Source organism: Rhinolophus sinicus, linkage group LG13, assembly GCF_036562045.2.
Source record: "Rhinolophus sinicus isolate RSC01 linkage group LG13, ASM3656204v1, whole genome shotgun sequence".
Lineage (NCBI taxonomy): Eukaryota > Metazoa > Chordata > Mammalia > Chiroptera > Rhinolophidae > Rhinolophus > Rhinolophus sinicus.
Genome location: NC_133762.1, coordinates 11,284,238 through 11,307,819, shown reverse-complemented (window position 1 = coordinate 11,307,819; position 23,582 = coordinate 11,284,238). Strand labels below are relative to the sequence as shown.

The 23,582-nt window shown below is 48.4% G+C and overlaps 1 protein-coding gene across 9 annotated transcripts in view; it reads left to right on the top strand.

Annotated features, from left to right (window-relative positions):
* NTRK3 (neurotrophic receptor tyrosine kinase 3) overlaps positions 1–23,582 on the top strand; it is a 337,252-nt gene that overhangs the window by 163,645 nt on the left and 150,025 nt on the right. For all 9 annotated transcript variants that reach the window (XM_074317987.1, XM_019726720.2, XM_074317986.1 and 6 more), the window contains one exon: positions 19,553–19,741. In XM_074317987.1, the coding sequence (XP_074174088.1) occupies positions 19,553–19,741 (189 nt within the window). The remainder of the gene's footprint in view (positions 1–19,552; positions 19,742–23,582) is intronic.

The following is a 23,582-nucleotide window of genomic DNA, read 5'->3' as shown; positions in this document are numbered from 1 at the left end:
GCATTGGTTCAGTACATCGTGTATTTCCAGGAAATAGGTTATTTGGTTGTTCTCATAAAATTGCACAATTAGGATCTGAATTGGAGCCCAGTCCGAAACTTGGGATGTGCTTTCTGTCCTAGAACTGCCACTGATTCACCAGTGGCTTTGTTGGATGTGGTCACAGACACCACACGTCCCCATCTGCCTTCTCCTCCCCCTTTAATTTTTTAAGTGGCACAGATCTCCTTTAATCTCTTTCCTATAGAGAGATGGGAGGGCTGAACAGGATTGTTGGCAATGAGCTTTGAGTTTGTCCGCAGAATTCTGAGGCCCTGAGGCTCTTCCACGGGGCCTACGATTTGCATTCCTAGCCAGAATCCAAGTTCACAGGATGACTCACGCCTTCAGACATCCCACCTCCCTCCCCTTCTGCCGCCTAATGGCTTGGTAAAGCACACAGGAAGTGTTCATACTCTGAGCTTAGACACTTAGGCATTCAAATCCCAGCTCTGGCAGTTTTCACCTGCTTGACGCTGGCCAAGGAAGCATATTTCTCCGAGTCTGTTTCATCAGCTGCAAAATAGAGATAGTAAGAGGACTCACCTTATAGAATTATGGGAATCCAATGGAAAAGGTGCATGCAAAGAGCATAATCCCTGGAATATAGTAAGCACTGTTATATTTTTAGAAGCTAGTGTCAGTTCTGTGTATCTTACTGATCCAGGAAGAAATAGAATCCAGGAGTGTTCTGGCTGGATCCCTGGGGTTGCCACTATAATGTCAGCTACCAAGTACTTTGCAGAAACTCCAGAACTGAAGTATGAGGTGCCGTGCATTTTCAATATGTGTTCATTCGTTCATGCATTCATTCTAACACATTAGATGCCTGTCAGTGCACTGCTCCTTTTGCAGTATGCAGGCATGGCTTTATCATGTCCCTGCTCTGGAGGGACCTGCAAAGGTAGGGCACCTAAGACCCATAACCAGCTGCAGGGCACGGTGGCTTGTGTGCTGTGTGGGGGGCTGGGGTTGGATGCCAAGGAAGAAGGGGTCCCTTACAGCTGGGGTAGACGGTGGGTGAATACAGCAAGGCACTCAGACCAGAACTGGTAGAGAAAGAAGCTGTGAGCTGGGTTAGTAGGGTATGCCGCCATGCCTGGCTTGTATAAGTTCTCAACAAATGGTAGCTGTTAATGTTATTATTTAATGCTTTGCTCACAATAGGCACTCAGTATATTTTTTGGATTGACTGACTGCCTAACTGGCAGTACAAACAAATGAGGCAGGTTTTATTATTCTTACTTCTTTTTGCCCAGAAGGGTCTCTGGCTTACACAGAACTGGCACTCCATCAGTCGGGGGGGTGGGGCCTGAGATATTACCACGCGATTAATTCTCAGCCTTATTTCCCCTCTCCACACAGCAGGGCACATTCCATGTACCTGGGCACAGTCAGGGGCAAACCTTCCTTCCATCAGCTTCCTGTCGTGTCAAATTAAACAGTCAGTGCCTTTTTGCAGAGTCTGATCTCAGGGAAGAGAACTCGCGGCAAATTGCCAAAGGACCCGAAATTCCAGTTCTTAGCAATTCCATGAATCACTGCATTTCATCTCGGCAAGGAATTCATACGCATATCCACACTTACTAATTGTGTGAAAATACAATATGAATAATAGCTAGCATTTATGTAGCCCCTACTGTGTGCTAAGTATTTTCCAAGCATTTCTTCTTTTAAATCTCGCCATGCTCTTAGAATCTTGTAAGTTAGGTGCTGTTACTTTTCCCATTATTCAGATGGAGAAATTGAGGCACAGGAGAGGGCAAATAACTTGCCCAGCTGAGGTCCAAAGGGCCTACATTTGAATTTGGAGAGCTTGCCACCCAGGTACTGACCTTTAACAGGAGTACCTTCTGGCCTCACTGAGTGCTGGTAAATTCAGGCACCTTGGGTTGCAGGTTTCAAGGCCTGTTCCTGAAAGGTACTTCCCGTTCTTACTTGGTCTGAGGTCTCCCTTCTGTCTCCTGACTATGAACTGGGTGCTTGGAACCCACGAGGTCCTATAACCCTCATGACCACCCTGAGAAAATTAGCTTCTGTCCATCTCTGTCCCCTGGACTCTGCTGCCTATCTTTTTATGGCGCTTACTACCACCTGACCTACGTTTATGGTTACAAAGCCACATAGTCTGTTGCCTCCACATGTTAACAGATTAACTCCACAGACAGAGGCCGTGTTCTGTTTATTGGTGTATGTATTCCTAGTCCTTAGAACAGCGCCTGGCGCGGAGTAGACTCTAAGTAACTGTTTGTCGAATTTGGTGACTGGACAGTCTTAGGAGGTAAGTGTATAATCTGTTTTACTGATGGGGAAACCGGAGCTCAGAGAAGTTAAGCGACTTACCTAAAGGCACACAGTTAATGAGGCCCCCATACATTATCAGCGGATGTCTCTTGGACCCAAAGTGTTTTTAATTTCCAGTTTCTTGTTGGTCAGAGACCTGAAGTCTGACAAGTTGTTTCACGGGCAGGTGCTTCTGTTGCGGGGACACCTTGGCTGTTGTTTCTGCCGCCAGTTTCCTGCACATATACTGTCCTCCCCACAGTACACACCCACAGCCCCATGACCCGAGGACTTCTCACTTGCTCGTCTCATTCCTCATGGACTGATTAGCATAAGCCATTTGTAAACCACTGTTACAATACATTTATTAATTCCTAATGATTACAGTCAGCTTTAATTACTCGGAAGCTTATAGTATCGTACCGTGCATGGCTGGAGGGGACACTCAGCTTTTGGACCTGGCAGCCCCTGAGACTGCTGGCAGCGGAAGTCCGGGCGCCCCCTCAGACGGTGCCCATGGGCTTTAGTATGTTGGGGTGAGAGCAGTGGCTTGCATGCCTGCCCAAGACGAGAAAAGTGGCTTTTCAGTCCTATTGATATGGGTTCACATTGCACTTCCCTCTTCCTAGCCATGTGTGCTCACCCCTCTGAACCATAATTTCCTGTTTCCACTGTGTCCTTGGGAGGTTAGGAGGCTTGTTCCTCCCCGAGCCTGTCTCCAGGACGTGATAAGGGGTGAGGGATCCCTGTGTCAGGCGCTCTACTTTCTGCCATCGTTGGAGCTATTTCAGGTGAACACCTGGAAATATTTATTATGTCACTTCCTCTGCCTTTCCCCTTCATGTGTGGAAAGTAGGGAACGGTGTCCAGCCAGCATTCTCATCAGCACCGCCGTTTGACATTCACTGAGTCTCTGCTAAGTTCTGGGGTAGATGCAGAATCAGGCTGACGTACACGGAGGCCAAGCAGAGTTAGCCAATCTGCTCATGAAGGCCCTCTTTCCTACCTTTACCAAAGCTGGCTCTTGTTTGCATTACTAAGCGCTCTTTCTTTGATCGGCATCCATTCATCCTCACTCCCTAGCTTAAGAGGGGAGACTTTCAGAAATGTAAGCGCTGTCATTAGCAGCCATATTGAAATAAGAGGCCCTCGGATCAATAATGAAAACTATCAACAACAACATTCTTGAGTTAGCTAACTGCCATTTGTTCTGTTTTGTTTTGCTTTATTAGTATTATTGTTAACATTTGCTGAACACTTATACTATGCCAAGTGCTTTACATAAATATTTGATTTAACCCTAACAGCCTGACGAGGCAGTTACTATTATTAACCCCACTTTATAAATGAGGAAACAAATACTTAGAGAGGTTAAGTGACCTGACGGAGAGGAGTTAACAGAACAGTGGAAACAGCTTGTGACGGAGACAGTCTTCTCATCGTGATAAGCACTGTTTTCTTTCCTCAGTCAAGAGGAATAAAAACATGGTGTCAGAACCAGCCCCTCCCTTGTTTAGGACTGTTCCTGGGCTGCAGAGAATAAGAATCAACAGGGAGAGACAGGAGAAGTGTCAGAGAAGCTTTGGCCTTCCGAAGAAGTGCCACACAGATTTAAGAAGGAAGTGACTGGTGGTGGCTGGTGGGGTGAGGAGAGAGGAGAGAGAGGTGTGTTGAAAGGCTTCGTGGCAGTGGTGAGAATTGAGCTGGCTCCTGGGAAGAGCAGGTTAGACGGGTTAGGCTGGAAGCGCCAGGATAGGCGGGCCACAGGTGTGACAGGGGTAAAATACATGTTGTGTTTTTGGGGAATAACAAAAACAGCATTTCTACTCAAGTCATGGAAGGAATTGGGTTTGGTGGATAATGAGTGTCAGGTCTAAATTGTACACATTTATGAATCAAGACACACCTAAATAAAATTAGGGAGTGAACCAGATGGAAATTCAGCGACAGACCTAAGTAAAATGTCAAGTACGCTCTCTCACTCTTTGTATTGTTTTTCAGGTTTTCTTAAAATTATAGTTGGTGACAGTATGTTATGGGATCCATACCAGCCTTGATGTAAGATATCTTGGATTTGAATTCCAGCTTCGCCATTCATCAGCTGAGGGGCTGTGGACAGGTTAATAAAATCATTGTGAGCCCCCGTTTCTTTATATAAAAGGGAGATAATCATTCCAAGCTTGGAAGGGTTAAATGAGGCAATATTTATAAACTGCTTGGGACAGTTTTTGGTCATAATAGATACTCATTTAACAGATACAATCAACAATAGTTTGATTAAATGAGAAAATACAGGAAAGCATAACCCAGTGCCTGGAGTATAGAGGATTCTCCATAAATAACATCCAGGGTGTGTGCGTGTGTGTGTGTGTGTGTGTGTGTATCTACACATCTACAGAGAGTGCCAAAAAATGTATACATATTTTAAGAAAGGAAAAAACTGTATTAAAATTGTAATGCTCAATATATACTGATAACAAAAGATGAATACAAGTCACATTTGACTTCTGCAATTACAAGAGGTGCTCAAAGTGGTTCCCATCAGCACAATTTTAATAACAGTTTTTTCCTTTCTTAAAATATGTATACATTTTTTGGCACCCTCTGTATGTAGTATGGATCACTCAGTCTCCCGAGTGAAACATTGAAAAGACACGTGTATCACATTTGAAATTGAAAACATTGGACATATAAACCCTCGGTATATCCAGACCAAGATGGGAAGGACAGGCTCATTCAAAGCCAACCATTTAAAAAGTAAATACTACTTCTTAGCATCAGGATTACAGTGTGGAGACTTGAGAAGCATTTTGCTTGGGCCCCCGCGTTCCTCCCGCTGTGAAATTCATTTTCCCTGCATGAGCTGTGACACATGTACCTTTGAATTCATAGCAGCAGTAGGGAAGGACAACGAGGAAAGAGACCCTGATGTTACATTGCTTCTTCCTTCTCTTAACCACATTTTTTTTTTAATTCTGGAGAAAATTGTTGATATAATGAAAACCTCCTCCCTTCAGTGAAGATACCATTCTGTGAAAATAGTTGGTAGCCTAGTCAAGGTTTTCCAATAGATAGGTTTCCAACTTGTTGAGTGTCAAGTACATCACATTTGGGTCTCTGAGCACGAGACAATGCCTCCCGTGTGCCTAACAAAACCTGGTTTCTGTCCTGTAGCTTTCTCCAGAGATGCTTCATCATTCATTCGAACCATCTTGGTTTAGCAGGGACTTCTAACGCTTCACCTTTGTCTGCCTCCAACCTTTTTTTTCATTCGGTTCATAATCTTAAAGTACTGTGTCTTTAAAGAGCCTGCTGTTTGCAGGCACCTTGGGAGGAATCCCCTGACTCACATATTTGCATATTAGGCCAATGTTCTGAGTGCGTTCAGAAGTCAGTAACTCCAGATAATATTGACAACAGCCTCTTGGCCAGGGTTGACGTTACCTCGCTAAGCCTTGCTACCTGCTCATCTTTTCCACGCAGCATTTTGCTTTGCCCAACTGCTTCGGTCAATGTCAAGAGGAGCTAATTAATATCGGTGCTTGCTAACTCCATACACACAGGCATAATCTGAAATGGACACTTTAAAATAGGACCCATTTTAAAATCCATTACGAAACACTGTGGGGTTTTTAATACAATGCTAACAAACAGTATTGTTAAGCAATTAAAAAATAATAAAGCAAACCTGCTTAAATAGCTGTAACCTCACAGGTTCAAAATCACGCCTGCTGCCCTGGGAATATAAACTCGTGAGAACGAAGGGAAATAAGCTGTTAAACTAGAGGATTTAAAATAGACCAGGCGTACGATAGAAGAGGTTGGAGCATGACCTCCACGCTCCTGTGTGTGGTACACGGAGCAAGAGACAAGGCCGCTTCTCTCTCCCCAGTCCTCCATCTGCGTCCTCAGCGCCAGCCTTGTTTCTGTGCCTCTTCTATTAAGTGCAGAAGAAAAGCAACTTCTACCCACCTTGCCAGGTCTTAAAAAAACATCCTCTGATCCCTCTGCTGCCCTGGCGCTGTTGGCATTTCATCTCCTCAGTGTGGTAGGGTGGTGGGAGTCCATGGTTGACCTTACATGAGGAATTTGAAGCCCCGAAGAAATAAAGTGACTGGTTCCTTATTGCACACAGTGGTATTCACAGCAAGGCTGGGGTAAGAATCCGGATTAGAACTCAGGACCCTGTGGCATTCGTCTGTTGCTCTTGCCTTCCTTCCGTGACACATCTCCTCCCCTGCTAGGATGGTTGGACTTTTACACGATCTTGATTTCCATTTTAATAATCCCACGTCTTCCCTCGATACTGCAACGGAATTGAATTTAAATACGTAGCTTACATATTATCTTGACATTTTCTTTAGAAGGCACGAAAAAAGAAAAAGGAAACGGGGGGGTGGGGTGCTGATATTCATTCTTCCCATCACAGAGCGAAATCCTTCTCTTTTATTAGAACTCTTTCTTCAGATCCTCTTGGGAGAGGTGTCGAGCTAAGGGCTGCTTTTCAAGCCTCCAGGCTCTCGAGTTACCCCTGGAGACACCAGGAAAACTCTGCATCCAGGGTTCCAAATCTCTGTGGGGAACGTACCAGTGTCAGCATTAAGCGATATGGCTTAAAGATAGTCTTGTCAGTCTAATTGATCTTGAGTCATTGCCTTTTCTGTCAGAGCTGTCTGTCTCCTTACCCATAATCCCCATCACTTTGATAGCCCGTCAGAAATATGGGATTTGGCCCAGCCTTGCCTTCATCCAATAACATTATGAAATTGATACTGACACTTCCATTGGCACTAATTTCTCTAAGAGATTGGAGCCAGAGGACAAGTGGCTTAGCTGCATGGCAGTTAAGCTTTCCAAGTAGATCAAGATGGCCTGAGATTGATTGGCCTGTACCCTGAGGAAGGGGGAAGGCAGAAGGGAACAGAGGGAGAAGAGGGAATGGAAAATCAATGGCTGCATCATCACCATCAAGTGATATTTATTGCCTGCCCAAGGACAATGTCCTGTATGGATATGCTGAAGGCCCTTTCAAAGGCTGCGTCAAAGGGAGTTTAGAGAATTAGCAGGGCAGCGTGTTGCTAGAGTGGTTCAGTGCCTCACTCGTGCTGCTGCCCCCTAGTGCCTGGCGTCCAGAACAGCAATTTGTTCTACCCATGACTATCTGTTCTCCACCCTCCCTATTCCCACACACAGGAGGCCTGAGTTACTTGTTATTTGGGGGATTGTATCATTTATCATCCAAACCAAAGGAGGCACTATTAATAACTGTGCTGGAATAACAGGTATAGACAGGGACTATCCTGGGAAAATCAGGATGTATGGTCACCCTCCTTTTAATAATTACGGTCTAAGCTTACCTGAACTGGATGAAGAGCTAATCTCTCCTTAGCAGGGTTTAATTCCTTACCCGAATCTCCTTTAGGTTAGTGGATGCATGAGGAAACACGCTTTTGATGAGGGGCCCTAGGACAGTGAGAGGATTTTTATGAATCGGTAGGTTTAATAATATAACCCGATCTGAAAATCAGTATAAGAATTAACACCTTAGAAGGGATTGAAGGAATAATGTGCATTTTCAGATTAGATGGTTAGGTCTTTGGCTTTTTTCCTTTGTACTCATCTGGCCCCTGTATCTCTCTTCAGAAAAATAAATGGCTAACTCATTACTATTAGAATCTCGCCGCCCTCATCCGTCTCACCATCCCTTTTTGGGGTATTTGGCTTGAGTGTTCAATATCCTTGATATATTACACTTATGTCTTTTATATGCATTGCCCACGGACATATTTTGTCTGGCAAGATGGAGAAAGGGTGTAATTGTAAAGAAACACAGACCAGTAAGTCTCCTTGAACAGCTGTTTAATGAGCAATAAACTGGTATTACTTTATGCCTGAGTTCCTACCCATTCTTGCCTAGAAGCACATCTGTGCGTGTGCACACAGGATTTCGGCACGTGAATGAGGGTCTGGGGGGAACATGCATGTGACCTCATTGCTGTGCCCTGTGTGACTAAAGGGGTGTCTTCGAGAACATGGCACCCTGAGTGCTAGCCTGGCCAGCACAGCCCCTGCAGGGCGCTGGAGGCAGGTGAGGAAACAGGAGCTGGTACTACAGTGTATAAAGCGGGCCTCATGAGGGAAGAGATTGCAGCGCTGACACAGTGTTGTTTCGATTGATTTTGGTGTGCACGTCCCTTCACGTGTAGAAATCATTCGACCCTCAGCACCCTCCCCAATTCCCGCTGCAGCTCTGTTCCAGGGAAATGCTTAGATCATTTTTACAGCGTGTCTGTGAAAGGGATGAGCGAGCCAGCAGATTAATAAGGGCCCCAGCCCATCCGCTGCCCAAGTGTGTGGGGAGAAGAGGCAGCAGCCAAGGTTCAAGGTGTCTCGGAGGTGAAGGTCGCCAAGGAAGCGGAGATGGGATCTTTGGGGCGGGAGGGAAGGCGGGCCCTGTGGGGTGGGGCAAGGGCTGTTTGCAGGCCTGGAGGGTGGTAGGCCTCAAGGCTCAAGTGTTTGCTGGGCTGGGGGTCCTTCTCAGGGCTGCCTTCCTTTCTCTCCTGCTTTTGCTCAGTGTCTCAGTGTCATGTGCCATCCTGCTGTCCTGAGCTCTCCGTAACATGGTTCTCCTCACATGTGCCATCTCTCTTGGTGTATTGTGTGTCCCAGCTGTAGACCTCTTCATGGCTGGGGCTGTTCCTTCTTCCTCTTCCTCCCTAGTACTTAACTAGGGGTCTGGTCCATGAGACAGTATTTGGTGAGCACGTGGGTGGGAATCAGGAACTGAAATGTTGGGTCACTTTTGAGGATTCTGGAACGGGCTTAGTGCTACCCTCCCTGGGAAGTTGGCAAACTCATGAAGTCTCCAAAGAACTTCCACGAAGGGTCCGTGTGGAGGAGAGTACTCCCAGCTTCCAGAAAGGCCATGTTGGATCTTGCTCCCAGCTGGAGAACTGAGATTCATGGCAACCCTTTCCTTTTCTAGAGGATGTGAGTTTGGTGTGAGTTTTTGGTGTGAACTGGCTTGGCAGTTGGAAGAGCCGAGTTCATGGCCGAGCTTCCCCCTGACCGTGTGAAAGGTCACTTTATCATCTCGGAGCCTTAGTTTCTTCACCTGTGAAATGGGGAATGTAGTCCCTATCTCGAGTGTCTCATTGGGTTGCCATGGTGATTGAGTTGATGGATAGGAAAGCACCCTTTGAGCCATAATGTGTCATACAGATCTGAGGAGTTTCCATTGCTGTTACATTATGGGTTTTAATACCTCACATCATGAGATTCCTTCATTCTAAACAGCTCTATGCGCTGTAGCTCTCACTCCCCGCCCTACTTATGGCTCCTGGAAGCCTCATACCTTCCCAGGGAGCATTTTCTAACAAAGGGAAACCTATCTTTTTTTGTCCGACATAAGGCGACAGGATCTGGGTCACACGCAGGGTGAGTTACGTGTGAACCCTCATGATTCTCAGCGCTTGGGAACAGGTTTCAGAGTGGCCTGGAAGAAACCACGGATTGTCATGCTTTCTCTCCAGCTAGACCTTCAGGCCTCATTTCAGATCTTAGATTCAGGGCCATTGTGTTGTAGTTCGGAAGTGTTTTCATCCTCACTGATTTGAGGCCATGTGCTTATGTACCGTGAGGCAGGCAGGGGAGTAATTGAGAATGGACTCCGGAGCGTTCCGGCTCCAGCTGGAATCAGGATGCCGTCTCTTACCAGCTGTGGGACCTTGGGCGGTCTGCCTGACTGCTCTGACTCTAATTATGGAGCCACCTCACCGAGCCACGAGGGGATCCACAGGACAGTGCACAGGGGTGCTTACTGCTTGGCAGACTTTAGCTGTCATTATGGCATTGTGTTTGAGTATATGAAACCTCGCTCTGGAGAAAGAAGCTGGGTTTTGTATAGGCGGCTCTATGCCACGGCTCCACATGTACTTAGAAATACCACCCAGGATTTCCTCCAGACATACCTTGGGTAAGATATTGCCTGGAAAACTGCATGAGGCCCCTACAATTGTGGGAGGCTTTCTAGTTGGGAGGCCCGCTCTCAGCCAGTGCCCATGAGGCCCCAGGTTTCTCCTGAAGAGAGTACTCTTCTCCTTAGCCTCAATTCTTTCTGTCTAACTAGCCATGCCTCACTTGAAAAGGGTCTCACATTGAAACCATCCACAGGTTGAAACCATCAACCAATGGGGTTTTAGATACAGAGTTTCCCACTTGTGCAGTAGGCACTTGGGCTTCGGCCACAGGGATTTAGGTCTCATTCTCTTGGGTGTAGTGTAGAAGTCAGGTTGTGCCATATAGTCTGGTTAATGCAAAAAGGGACATGCGTGAGCGGGTGAGGGCACGGGGACCTCAAGGACTCCACCCGAGAGCACGTAGCGTGCTCTGAATCATGTTTCCTTCCATTTGCCCGAAGTCCCCAAGAGGTTGGGGGGAAAGTTGTGGACAATTCTGTAGATTGAAATAATGCCTCTATTTTGGGGTAGCACTGACTAGTACGCTGGCTAATGCCGAATTTAGAAACGTTGAGACGGGCTATAGTCTGTTTATGGGGGCTCGGGTAAAGGCACCAGCATTTCGTACCCCCGTTGTGTCATATACTCAATTGGAAGGTAATTACTCTCTTCCTGTTCATGCTGGGCTATTCTAAACACGGCCTATAAAGAGTCTGATAACATGGCCTTCTCTCCAGCTGCGTATTCCTACCTTCTCAGGCCCCTTGCTACCTGCCATTCTTACACCTTGGAACTCCTTCATAGACGTGGCCCTTCCAGCTCCAACGTGGTACAGGACTGTGGCTCTCAAGTTCCTTGGAAACACCAGGAGCTCCACTCCTAAATGAAGCCAGTTCTCTTAAATGAGCCTCAAGCAAGTCGAGATTGGGAGTGGGAAGGAGACTGTGGTTGACCCATTATCATTTGTCCCAGTGTCAGAAAAACAACGCTGGAGGGTCCGGCAGCGTGATGCAGCGAAATGAGCCCACCCTCTCAAGTCAGATAGATGTGGGTCTGTCTGCCGTTTATTAATGGTGTGACCTTGGGCGAATTATAAAACCTGGAGCTTTAATTTCCTCACCTGCGTTCTTGGGCTAACAGGACCCACGCGGGCTGTTCTGATGACTGGCCCAGACAAGGGAGGCCGTGCGTTCCCAGCGCTCATCCCGCCTCCCCCTCCTGCACTGTGCTCTCGGGCTGGTTGATCAGCAACATGGTTTTCAATCACCAAGTGATACCTCTGAGCTGTGGATGCAACGAGGTATGGACGGCGCCTTTGGTTCCTGTAAGAGGCTAGTAGGGAATTGGAACCCGAGGATAAAGCTTATCTTTTGGGACATGATTCAGGGAGAGAAGCAGAGAAACAGGGAGGGCATACATTGTTGGGCAGCCTTCAGGAACCAACGTGCCCTGGAGATCACGGTGGCAAAGTCTGTCTGGAAACTGGAGGAGGCAGAGAGGGGAGGGACCAGAGCAGCTGGTCCAGGAGCGGAGACTTGGTGACTTGTCCCAGGGATGCCCTTGGGCACAGCCCACGTTCACTTGGCCTCTGTCCCACATCTGCCAATAAAAATTAAGAAATTGATTTTCTTTTGTTTGCCGCTAAGGACTAGGCTCTTTTTATGAGACAGTAAATGGAATCCCTTAGTGAGCATGGCTGGAGTTTTAATTGTGTTTGTTGTGCTTTCACCTATTCTGTTTTATGAGTTCCCACTCCCAGATTTGTGGGTGTGAAAGCTCTCACCCACCAGGGAGGGACGTGTCAATGTTTGATTTTTATCAGTAGGAAAAAGTGGAGGTTTTTCAAAAATCATTTTCTTAATCTGAAGGTCGGCTTGTTTGTTTCATTCTGACACGTTCAAAAAAAGCATGAGACCCATCCAGGTTTGTTTTCTTTTACTTCCCAAGGCAGACCTCGGGGTGGGGGTCTTTTTCAACAACGGAGGTCTCTGTCTGGCTCTATGTGGAATTAGATTAGATTGGATTAGAGCTCAACTTTGGGTCAGAGAGTTGGGAGGAGGCCTGTTTAGGTGAATCACATCCCTGAGGATAATAACCCCGTTCTTCGCATCAGATGCTTTTGTGAAGATTCATTGAAGATGGTGTGAAACGAGATTAAAGTAACATTGTTAAATTCGAGAGGGCTTCATTCTGTACTAGTCAGCGTGCACTCGGTTATGCTGTGGTAACAAACGGTACCCCTGCTCATCTCAGTGCTTTAAAACAACAAAGCTGTGTTTCGTGCTTGTGCTCCGTATGCACCAGGTGTTGTCTGGAGACCTTGACTCTTACCTGGGACTCACCTGGGACTCAGATTGACAGGGACACGGCCTCCTGCTTCGTAAGTGCCGAGGCAGGAGAAAGCAAATATGGCGAATCACACCAGGATCTTTTTTCAAAATGAGATACAAGTGATATGTAACATTATATTAGTTTCAGGTGTACCACAGGGTGACTCAGTATTTCTACATATTGCAAGATGATCCCCAGAATAAGTCTAATTAACATCTATCCCCTCACATAGTTAACAGGGTCTTTTTTTGCTGGTGATGGATTCTCTTAGCAACTTTCAAATATGCAAGACAATGTTATTCACTATAGCCGTCGTGCTGCACTTTGCATCCCCAGGAATTATTTATTTTCTAACCGGAAGGCTGGACCTCTAGACTCCCTGCCCCCATTCTGCCCACCCCCAGCCCCCACCTCTGGCAGCCACCAGTCTGTTCTCTGTATTTGTGAGTTTCTTTTTCTTTTTCTTCTTTTGTTTTCTTAGAGTCCACATACAAGAGAGATCATGTGGTATTTTTCTTTCTCTGTCTGACGTATTTCACTCAGCATAATGTTTTCAGGTCTAAGTGTGTTGTCACAAGTGGCAGGATCCTCCTTTTTATGGCTGAATAGTTATATAAACCTATACCTATACCTACTGTGTGTCCCCAAAAATAAAACCTAGCCAGACAATTAGCTCTAATGCGTCTTTCGGAGCAAAAATTAATATAAGACCCGGTATTATTTTACTATACTTTAAGACCAGGTCTAATATAATTAATATAATATAAGACTGGGTCTTATATTAATTTTTGCTCTGAAAGACATATTACAGCTGATGGTCTGGCTAGGTCTTACTTCCGGGGAAACAGGGTATACCTGTATCTATCACATCTTCTTTATCCATTCACCTGTCAGGGAACATTTAGGTTGTTTCCGTGTCTTGGCTGTCATAATAATGATGCTGTGAACATGAGGTGAGGGCGATATCTCTTTGCAGAGTGTTTTTGTTTCCTTTGGATATATTTTCGGAAGTGGAATTGCTGGGTCCTAAGGAAGTTCTATTTTTAATTTTTTTGAGGAACCTCCATGCTGTTTTCCATAGTGGCTGCACCAATTTACAATCCCATCAACCATGCATGAAGGTTCCTTTTTCTCCACCTCTTTGGCAATGCTCGTTGTTTGTTGATTTTTTTGATGCTAGTCATTCTGACAAGTGTGAGGTGATATCTCATTGACACACAAAATCTTAGGGCTTCCGTGTGGAAGTGATTCTACCGTGTTTTCCCGAAAATAAAACCTAGCCGGCATCAGCTCTAATGCATCTTTCGGAGCAAAAATATAAGACCGGATATAATATAATATAATATAATATAATATAATATAATATAATATAATATAATATAATATAATATAATACCAGGTCTTGTATTAATTTTTGTTCCAAAAGATGCAGTAGAGCTGAGGGTCTATCTAGGTCTTATGTTCGGGGAAACACAGTATTGCTTCTGCTCACTTTCCATTAACCAAAGAAAGTGAGGGGCACCGCCTGAGTGCGAGGGGGGCAGAAAACTGCAGTCCCTTCAAGTACCTGGAAACACCTGGTGAAGAGCAGTCACGATGACCACGGCTCTTAGCAGGGTTTTCTGAACTGCTCGTGAGGTGAGATTCCCCCCGCCCTCCCCAACCTTGGAAGGAAATATAGGGGTAAATGAAGAAACATGGAAATGGATGGCCTTAGGATATTACAATTGAGCCATAAATGTTGACCTTGATTGCTCAAAGTTATCTTACCTGGGTTGGTCCAGCCTTGAAAACATTTGCTGAGCTCTTCCTAGGTGCCCAGGTTCAGGGTCTTTGCTTCTTTAATGGACTCATGTAGTCACACCAAGGATGGCAGCCATACCATTGGGAAAATTGGTACTCTGGTGGGAAGAAAAAGAACTTTGCAGATGACTCAGGTTCAAATATAGGCTCCATCACTTCCTGGCAAGTGATTTTTGGAAATCTAAACTATTCGAGGATGTTTTCTAGTTGATCAAATGGGAATAACAGAATTTTTTGAGGATCAAATGAGAAGAGAACAAAATGCCCAGTAATATATCTGGCACATAGGAGGTGTTTAATGTTAGTTTATTTTCCCCCCACTCTTTTTTTGTTATAACCGCATCCTTGGGGATCTGAGTCTTTTTTTGTTTTCTTGGAAATTGGAGAAAAACTACTTGTACAGATTGGCTGGGCAAATGCCATAGTGTTGAACCAGTCCGTGACTGGATTTTCTTGGGGCCAGATTTCTGAGAATTGTGAATGCTTTGTAAGTCAGGGAGTTGGTGGAACAGAAGGGGATTCCAGTGACAAGGTGGGACATAAGGGGAAATGATTCCAAGGAGAGCCTCCTGGTCTGAAAGGGGTGGTGCGTGTTTATGTGCAGACGTGTCCCCCGGGAGGCTGCTGCCACGTCCCCTTTCGTGCTGTGCGATGCACCCCCTTGGTCCTCGCCTTGGGTACTGCGGACGGGACCCTGAGTTACCAGAGGCTTCTGCCACGTTCCTGCCGTCCTGGTGGCAGCCTGCTCTCCTGCAGTGGGGACGCCACCGGCCAGGGTCAGCTCTCACTCTCCTGCAGTGAATTTCCATCTTGCATTCTTATCAGAGACAGTCATTCTCTGAGGAAACTGAGTCCCACATCGGAACCAACCATTTATGAAAATCAGAGCCATTCCAGACTCTGCTCTGTTATGTTTTCCCATAGAAGGAGCAGGGAGGGAAAGAGAAAGACTCCAGAAACACAATTTGAATCATCCTGCTGGGCAAGACGCCTGTCGGGGCCACCAAACCTCCTCTGATTACCCAGCAGGTCTTTTACGGTGTGATGGGAAGGACACAACCCACCACGGGTCTGAAAGAGGGGAAGAAAGCACCCGTTTGGGAAGAGAATCACGTGGTGTGTCTTGCAGACCTGTATTCCCTTGGGGGTCTCTCTCAAAAGCTTGATCTTACCAGGAGGACTGCAAGCCTGTTTCTCTGTCTCTGTGTTTATTAGTGCTGCGTAACAAAGTAAGTGTGCCATTAGGAATGGATTAGTGACAGCAGACAGGCCCAGCACAGGTACTGGACAGTGCGTGTATGTTGAGCGCTCAGAGGACAGCAAGCTTGACGCCTCCTCCTGACCTGCCTTAGGCCTTGGCAGCTTCAGGAAAATAGACGCCCCCCCCCCCCCAGACAGCTGAGATCCCCCCCATTACTCGTCTCTTCTTCATGTCTTAATACCTTCTTCTCTGTGGTTATTGAGGTGAGAAGACACGCTTCCTCTCCCAGAGGGAGTACAGGTCTGTGGTTTGCTTTCCATGGAGGCAAGAGACGGGAGAACTGGCCAGAGCTAGAAAGGGACATTGCTTCTCAGAGTGCATGCTGCTGTCTCTGTCAGGGGCTCTCAACCCCGGCATCTCTGTCCCCACAAGGGGTATTTGGAAATGTGTTGTCTGTTAGGTGGGTAGAATGACTTTGTCCCTTCCACTTTTGTTTTATTAGACTTTATTTTTCAGAGCAGTTTTAGGATCCCAGCAAAACTGAGTGGAAGGTCCAGAGAATTCCCATATGCCCCCTGCCTGCACACGCACAGGCTCTCCAGTATTACATCCTCAGCAGATGGTGCATTTGTTACAGTTGACGTACCTGACCCTGGGTTGTAATGCGTGGGCCCGGGGATGCTGAATACCCTGCCGTGGGCAGCGCAGCCCTCGCCTCGCCCCAGCACCAGCCGCAGCCCTGCTGGTCTCGCCTCACGCAGGGCTCTCCTCTCCTGTCCTGGGGCGTGATGGGGTCGTGTCCCCTCCTTGGCTTTTCTAGGAAGGACTGTGGTTCATGGAAGAGCAGGGGGCCGTGGGGGCCTTGGGAACTGGACAGCAGGAGGTTGAGTGGAGCATTATCTGTCATCTGTCCCAGGGAGTCTGATGAGGTGACCCACTCTTGTCCTCATTCTCAAGGGTCAAGAGGAACATCTTTCCAAAAGGGTCTCAGGAACCTGCAGTCGAAGGCAGCTGCTTGTGTGGAGGGGGAGGCATCAACACTGGTCAGGGGTCCCTGGGAACACGAACTCTTCCCCCCAAGTCTGCACCGCTAGGAAGGCAGTGCTGGGTAACAGTGGCCAGCCCGCTCTGCGGCCAGACTGTCAGTTTGAATTCCAGCGTCACCACCCCTGTGCTTGGGCAGGCCCCTGCTCTGTGCCTCGGTGACCCCCTCTGCGCGATGGGGGAAATAGTGATACCAGCCTCACAGAGGCTTCATAAAGCTCAGGGTGTTACATGTTCAGAGCCTGGTACAGGGAAGCACTCGGCAACACAAAGTACTGTGGTGATGGCGATTTCCCAGGCCACTGTCGTTTGATGCTTTCCTCCACCATTCTATGGACGTTGCTGTCAGCAGCCCCCGTCTCATCGTCAAGCCCAGTGGCCTGTTTTCATGCTTCTCCTACTTGGCCTCTGGATGTGATGCTCTTGAGCGGCTAGAAATTCTCCTCCTTCGACTCATAAGACAGCAGCCGTTTCCGATTCTCTTCTGCTTTCCTAGCCGTGTCCTCTCATCCCCCTGTTCACGCTCCCCTTCCCCGGCCACACGCTGAGTACGGGTGCTCCAGAGCTCTGAAGTCTGCTGTACTTGTGTGTCTGTGACGTCTTCCCAATGACCCCGTCACTTTCTGATTCCTGCTCCTTAGGAAATGTGGCCTCGCCCTCCCACCTGGAAGCTCTTAGCATCTTCTCTTTATGCTCAGGGACCTCCTGGCATTTCATGATTTGTGCCGTGTGTGTGTGTGTGTGTGTGTGTGTGTGTGTGTGTGTGTGTGTGTAATTGTGCCGAGAACTGGGTAGACAGGTCATTTGGGAAAGTTTTTCATAATTTTTTAAATTTTCCTTTCCATCTTTTCTAGTCTCTCTCTCCCCCTCTCCTCTCTCTGTGCCTCACTGTCTCTCTTCTTTTAATCAGATGTTGGATCTCTGGATGGGGTCTTTAATCTTCTTACCTTTTCCTTCCTGTTTCCCACCTTTCTCCTTTTAGTTCGACTTTCTGGAATATGTGCTTGACTTGCTCTCCCACTCTTCTTTGACTTTCAAGTTTTGGGGGTCATACTTCCCCAGGACTCTTTCTTGCCCTCTGACTGCTCACATTTTAATCATCTTGTGATGCAGTGTCTTCGTTTACCTCCCTGAGGATATTGCTCATGAAAAAAGTCTTCTGCTCTCTGCTTCTCCTGTTTCCTGCAGGTCCCCCATTTCTCTGTGTTGTGCCCTCTCTTTCCTGCTGAAGCTTTGCTGGGGTGTCTGGTGACCCTGACTGTTCCCTCATACTTAGGAATTGAGCACTAGAGAGACAATAAGATCTCACTTGAAGCACACGAGTGGGGCTTGTCTACTATAAGGTTCACTAAGGCATGACCCCAAAGGTCGTCATCTAGAACTCTGTCTTTTAGGAGGCATTCTGTCTCTCCAGAGGAGCGGTCTCTGATCTCCTCAGGGGGATGGCATGAGGTGCAATTGGGGGTGGGGTGGTTGGGTAGGCAGGGTTATTCCTGGTTTCTGTTGTTCTAGGAGCAGGAAGAAGGGGACCAGCCTTGTGCTTTAACCCCAGCCCTGCCCTGAGCCTGTTTTTCCGAACTGGCCTTTTTTTTTTTTTTTTGCAAGGCAAGTGATTTTTGCAGGTATTTGGGCAACCACTTATTGCTACTTTTCCACATGCAGGCAGACCTGTGTCACAGATTGGAATAAGCCTGTCTGTGCTGACAGAGTGGTTCTCCGTTTGCATGTACCAGTCTTCCATTTAGTTCTGCCTCATTGGTGCTTTACCTCGCTATTTGATGGGAAATATTCTCCCCATAAACTTCAGTACGATGTAATGGATTTCTGCAGTGGAAATATTGTTCAAGCCACAAAACCAAGTCACAGCAGGCACTTTGTCTTGGGACCATGGATCTTGTAAAGCAGCCATTTAAAAAGCCAGTTGTATGAAGCCACAGACAGTCACAGCTAATTCACTTTATAGGACTTTTATTTGTATGTATGGGAGAATCACACCACCCAACAGAATCATTGCTCTACAGGGACTCCAGCATTAAATATCTGTTAGCTTGTGTTTGTAAATCACCTGATTTACTGGATTTCTTCTTCGGGTTAGAAAATGGTGGAGTTGGGGTTGGTGAAGATTCAGGTGACGCTCTTCGAAGGCATTGGGCAGTACGGAGCTTTCTAGAGTGGCCCAACTGCCGGGAGACCACTAGTGGTGCAGCCTCAGTGCGGTCACTTGTCCGAGCTCGCTTGGGCTAGATCCAGGCCCACGCTGGCTCATCCCCCACGCCTGGGCCAGGAAGGGTTGATAGCAGAGTGCAAGGAGGTCATACTCCTGCAGGAATCTGAGGGCCACTCTGGGAAGGTTCTCAGCCTCCAAGGCCCTAGTCAGAGGTTTGAGGTCTCAGGTGTACATGGGAATCGCATGAATACGCTTTGAATCGGGGTACCCAGGTTGGACCCCCAGACAATGGAATCAGGGTCTTTGGGGTGAGACCCAGCAGCGGCAGTTAGACGAAGGGAGAACAGACAGGGTACACACTACTGCTAGGTCCTGTTTTTTTGTTTAATCCTGTTGCTGCTACATAAGCAAAGAAACATATTTAAAATGTTTATTATTTTGAACTAATTTGGATTGTGGGAGGGGAGTGAAAATAAGTCATCTCATAGTCATTTCTGTTTACTCTTTTATTTTCATGGTGTGATGGGGTAGATTTTTCTCTCTCTTCATGAAAGAGAAGCCGAGGGTGATTCTCAGAGTTCAGAATCCAGACATCTGGGGATATTCTTCCAACGGATTTTGCTCCTATGGAAAATATGGTGGCAAAAGCAGTGGCAGGGTCTGTGGTCTGGGCTGGGCGCTGGCGACGTGGCCTCACCAGGGTCCTGTGTGTCCCGCTGTTTGCAGGTCCCGTGGCTGTCATCAGCGGTGAGGAGGACTCTGCCAGCCCGCTGCACCATATCAACCACGGCGTCACCACGCCGTCGTCGCTGGACGCTGGGCCGGACACAGTGGTCATCGGCATGACCCGCATCCCGGTCATTGAGAACCCGCAGTACTTCCGTCAGGGACACAACTGCCACAAGCCAGACACATGTGAGTACTGGGGGAGAATGTTGTCCCTTCTGGGGGGGGGATGGTGGAGGGGGGGTGGCGATAGACCATGTAGCTGGGGTTCTGGAACCTTCTGGGTGACCTACCACCTGCTAACCTCCCACTCTCTATGAGACCCTCCCTGTTCGTCTCAGAACTTGAAGGATAGCCTGGGCGAGAGGACTGCATTGGGCAGAGCTCCCGGGCAGAGAGGGTGGGCGCAGCCTGGAGGCGGGAGGCCCAGCCACACAGGGAGAAGTGCCCCGGTGACACGGGGCACAGACAGGGCTGGTCGTCTCTGTGGACCTGGCCTACGCACTGAGGCAGCATAACCGGCCTCTGTCCAGATGGCAGCCCCTGAGGTCCTCAGACTCTCCACGCAAGCCTCCACGGGAGGGAAGGGGATGAGGGTGGTGGGCACCATTTGAATGGAAACACCCCCCCCCGCTGACCCCCCCCCCAGCTCCCCGAAGTGTGTGCTTGCTGAGAATCTGGTCGTGGCCCCAGCACTAGGACCCCTCACCTCCCGCTGCAGGACGTCCTCACATCACAGGGCTCGGGGCGTCTGTTTCATCCTGTCTCTCCCCTTCTGTTGGTTCCAGCCCCTCTCTTTGTATTTGTGCTGAGCTCTGCTAGGGCTTCTCCAGATCCGAGAGGCCCTGTGGCTTGGACCTCCAACCAGCCGGTGATCTCCTTGCTGTGTCCCCAGGTTCAGTGTAAGCCCACCAACCCCGGTGCACAGCCTCCCCCTGCCCACTGCCCCGCCCCTGCCCCTCCACCAAATGTCAGCTACTTCGGAAAGTGCCGTAGAGCTGGAAGGGACAGACAGATGGCTAGGTTAAGACCTCATCTTACCGACAGGACAACCGAGGTTCTGGGGGCTATAGGTTTCCCTTCTCTGCCCCCACGTTTCTGCCCACCAGTTCTCTTGATGTCTCGCTGGTCCCAGGGTCGGCCTAGGAAGAAGTACGTCCCTCTGCTCTTGCTGCCCCAGCTGAGCTCTCTGTGCTTGGGCCGCACTCTCTGTAGCTCACAGAACGGTCGCTGTTCCCACTGGTCAGTCTTACAGTAGAGTGGGCATTTGACCACCTCATCAGTCTTTGCTTCTGCTTTTCTGGTTCTGATTTCAGTGAGGATTCATGCCCACAGTGGGAGGAACTGGGCTTAAGTGGGAAGAAGGTCAGCATTTGCCTCTCGACCTTGGGTGTCCCCCAGGATCTGTCTCAGGGCTTATCGGATGCCCCCCGTCAGTGTCGGTTAGAGGAAGAACAGGCCGGGCAAGGGCAGAAAGACACCTGTGCTTCAGATAAAGCCTGGGGCACACCGTGCAAAGAATGGCTCTTGCCTCAGGGCAGGTCCATCCTGGACTGCCCTGGCGTGGCTGGGAGGAAAGCCTTTCGGTGACGGTGGCACAGCTCGGTCTCTGGCCGGGTTTTCTGGGTGGTGTTGGTCTTTGAACAGAGACTTTGGCGTTGCTGTGTTGAGTGTACACTTGATTCTCGTCATTCGCGATAGTCACGTTCTGTCAAGTCAGCGTGGACATTGAATGAATACATAACCTGCTGTACGTGTGCTTTAAAGGCATCTTATTCCATTAGATGTGCTGGGTCAGTACCATTGCACTCGGCCAACGGCACTGTAGTCAAAAGCCTGAACGAAGCTGATCTGACACCCGTGTCTTACCGATCACACGCATTTTTTCCCCGTAGCCTTCTTCCTCGTAGGAAGACTAGCACCTTCGCACGATGCTTGGGGGCCATTTTAAGTAGTGAAATCACCAGCAAAAAGCACACACACACACACACACACACAAAAGTGGCACCGAATGGACCACAGGAAGGACACACGTTGACAGCGTGCGATTCAGCCTCAGTTGGGCGGGTGCGTGTTGGGTGATTCACATTTTTTACCACTCCTCGCCTGCTTCTGAATGACCGTGAAAAATACTGCCAGTATCAGTTTGGGGATTACACGTAACCTTTAGCGAGCAGGCGGATTCGTAAATACAGAATCCGGGACTCCTGGGGATGGACCGTGTGCCTTTCGGGGATGCTCTGGGCTCCTGGTGTGGAGCACAAGCTGTGGGTCATGTCTGTGCTCCCTGGAGCTCGACACCAGGCTGTCAGCACACCTGCCGGTGGGGGGAGTCCGCCATGGGGGAAGGAAGTTTCCTCTGGGCCATTGGAATTAGTGGGAGCCCTGGAGAGAGTTGTGGGATCTGAGAGTCCTCGTGTCAGGACCCAGCGCCCAGGCAAGGAGCTTCTTTCTGCCCTTGAAGGCTTACGGAGGAACAGTCTTCCTTGTGCAACTCTGCAGGGCTGTGATTCCAAGGGGCCTTCCCAAGGGTCCAGACAGGACTTCTGAGCAAAGGCGGCAGGTCGTGGAGATGAGGGCAAGCGGCTTTATTGACGAACTTGAAGGAACAGGGAAACAAACAGTACCTTATGGGAGAAAAGTCCTGAGATGGCCCCAGGCTGTCAGACACCTCTGATCTGAGGGGCCCTGGCCTTCTCAGGAAACGCTACGTTTTGTCCTGTCATTGGACAGCCGATGGCTCTTAATTGTTTTCAGAAAACACGCGTGGCCATGACAAGCCGTGTGCAGAAGCCTTGTAACCAGATTTGGCTCCTCCGTGGCCGCCTCCCCCAGCCGGGGAGACAGAGCCCTGGCCCTCCCTGCCCGAGATTTACAGGCCAAGAGGCTGCAGGTCTCTGATTACAGAGGCTTCATCAGCCCAGGGAAGTGGCTCCGCAAGACACATCCCGGTCTGTGATGAGACACTACCATAAATAATTAAAACCTCACATGCTGTGGCCGGTAAATAAGCAGAGAACGTTTATGAAGCTGCAGATCAGGCAGGATCCCTCCTTTGGGGGGGTGGCAAGGCACGGGGTGAAGGGAGGAGCTGTGCTCATAGTGTGGGTCTCCCATCTGATTCCTTTCTTGTCCGTTTCAGATTGGTGGTTACCAGAGGGGACGGGGTCTGGGGTTGGGCAAAAGGGGTGAAGGGGGTCAATTGTATGGTGACGGCTGGTAACTAGAATAATTGTGTGATCACTTTGTAGGGCAACAAATGTCGAATTACGATGTTGTCTACCTGAAACTAATAGTACATTATATACCAGGTGCACCTCACTAAGAAACGTGTAACATGGGGAGAAATTCCAAGGTGCTGCCTGACTTTCGGCATCATTCCCCCATGTGCCCCAGTGATGAATTTAGCCCAGAAACACGTTTCTTTGCCTACATGTGCTTGTCATAAATGGCGTGCCCTTTCGGACCAGAGGGATTAGAATGCTGCTTCTCACTGGCTATCTGTCTTCGATCTGGTCCCTGGCACTTTCCGTAGTGTGCAAGGATATTTAGAGTTCACCCTACTGCACTCCCTTGTCAGATGCTTGCCTCCCTGCGCCTACGTTCCCAGCAGTGCTCTGCACTTGGTATTGACTTTATGCTGAGCTTATTCAGCCTTTCCAGGGATTCTGAAAGAGCTGAATAAAGATGCTCCAACTGGGGGACGTGTATGGAATCTGGAGCCTCATGAGGCCCCTACATTATTTATTTAAAGTCCCCTGGTTCTCAAAAGCATCAGGAAATGGATATATCCCTCCTGTCACACAGCCAATTTGGGGTTAGATGCTACAGAATGAGACACCAAGAGACCGGTCTAGGTGAGTCCCTGGGGAGAACTGGGAGGTATTTGTAGCAACGTTGGGCCCTCGGTTGCCTTTGTCACCCTTGCGACAGCCCTGGGCTGCATAGTTGTGCATATGCCGGGGCTGGGCCGCTGGCTGCTATCTTCCCAGTCTTGTGCTTTGGCCCTTTCCCATGAGTCAATTGGAAG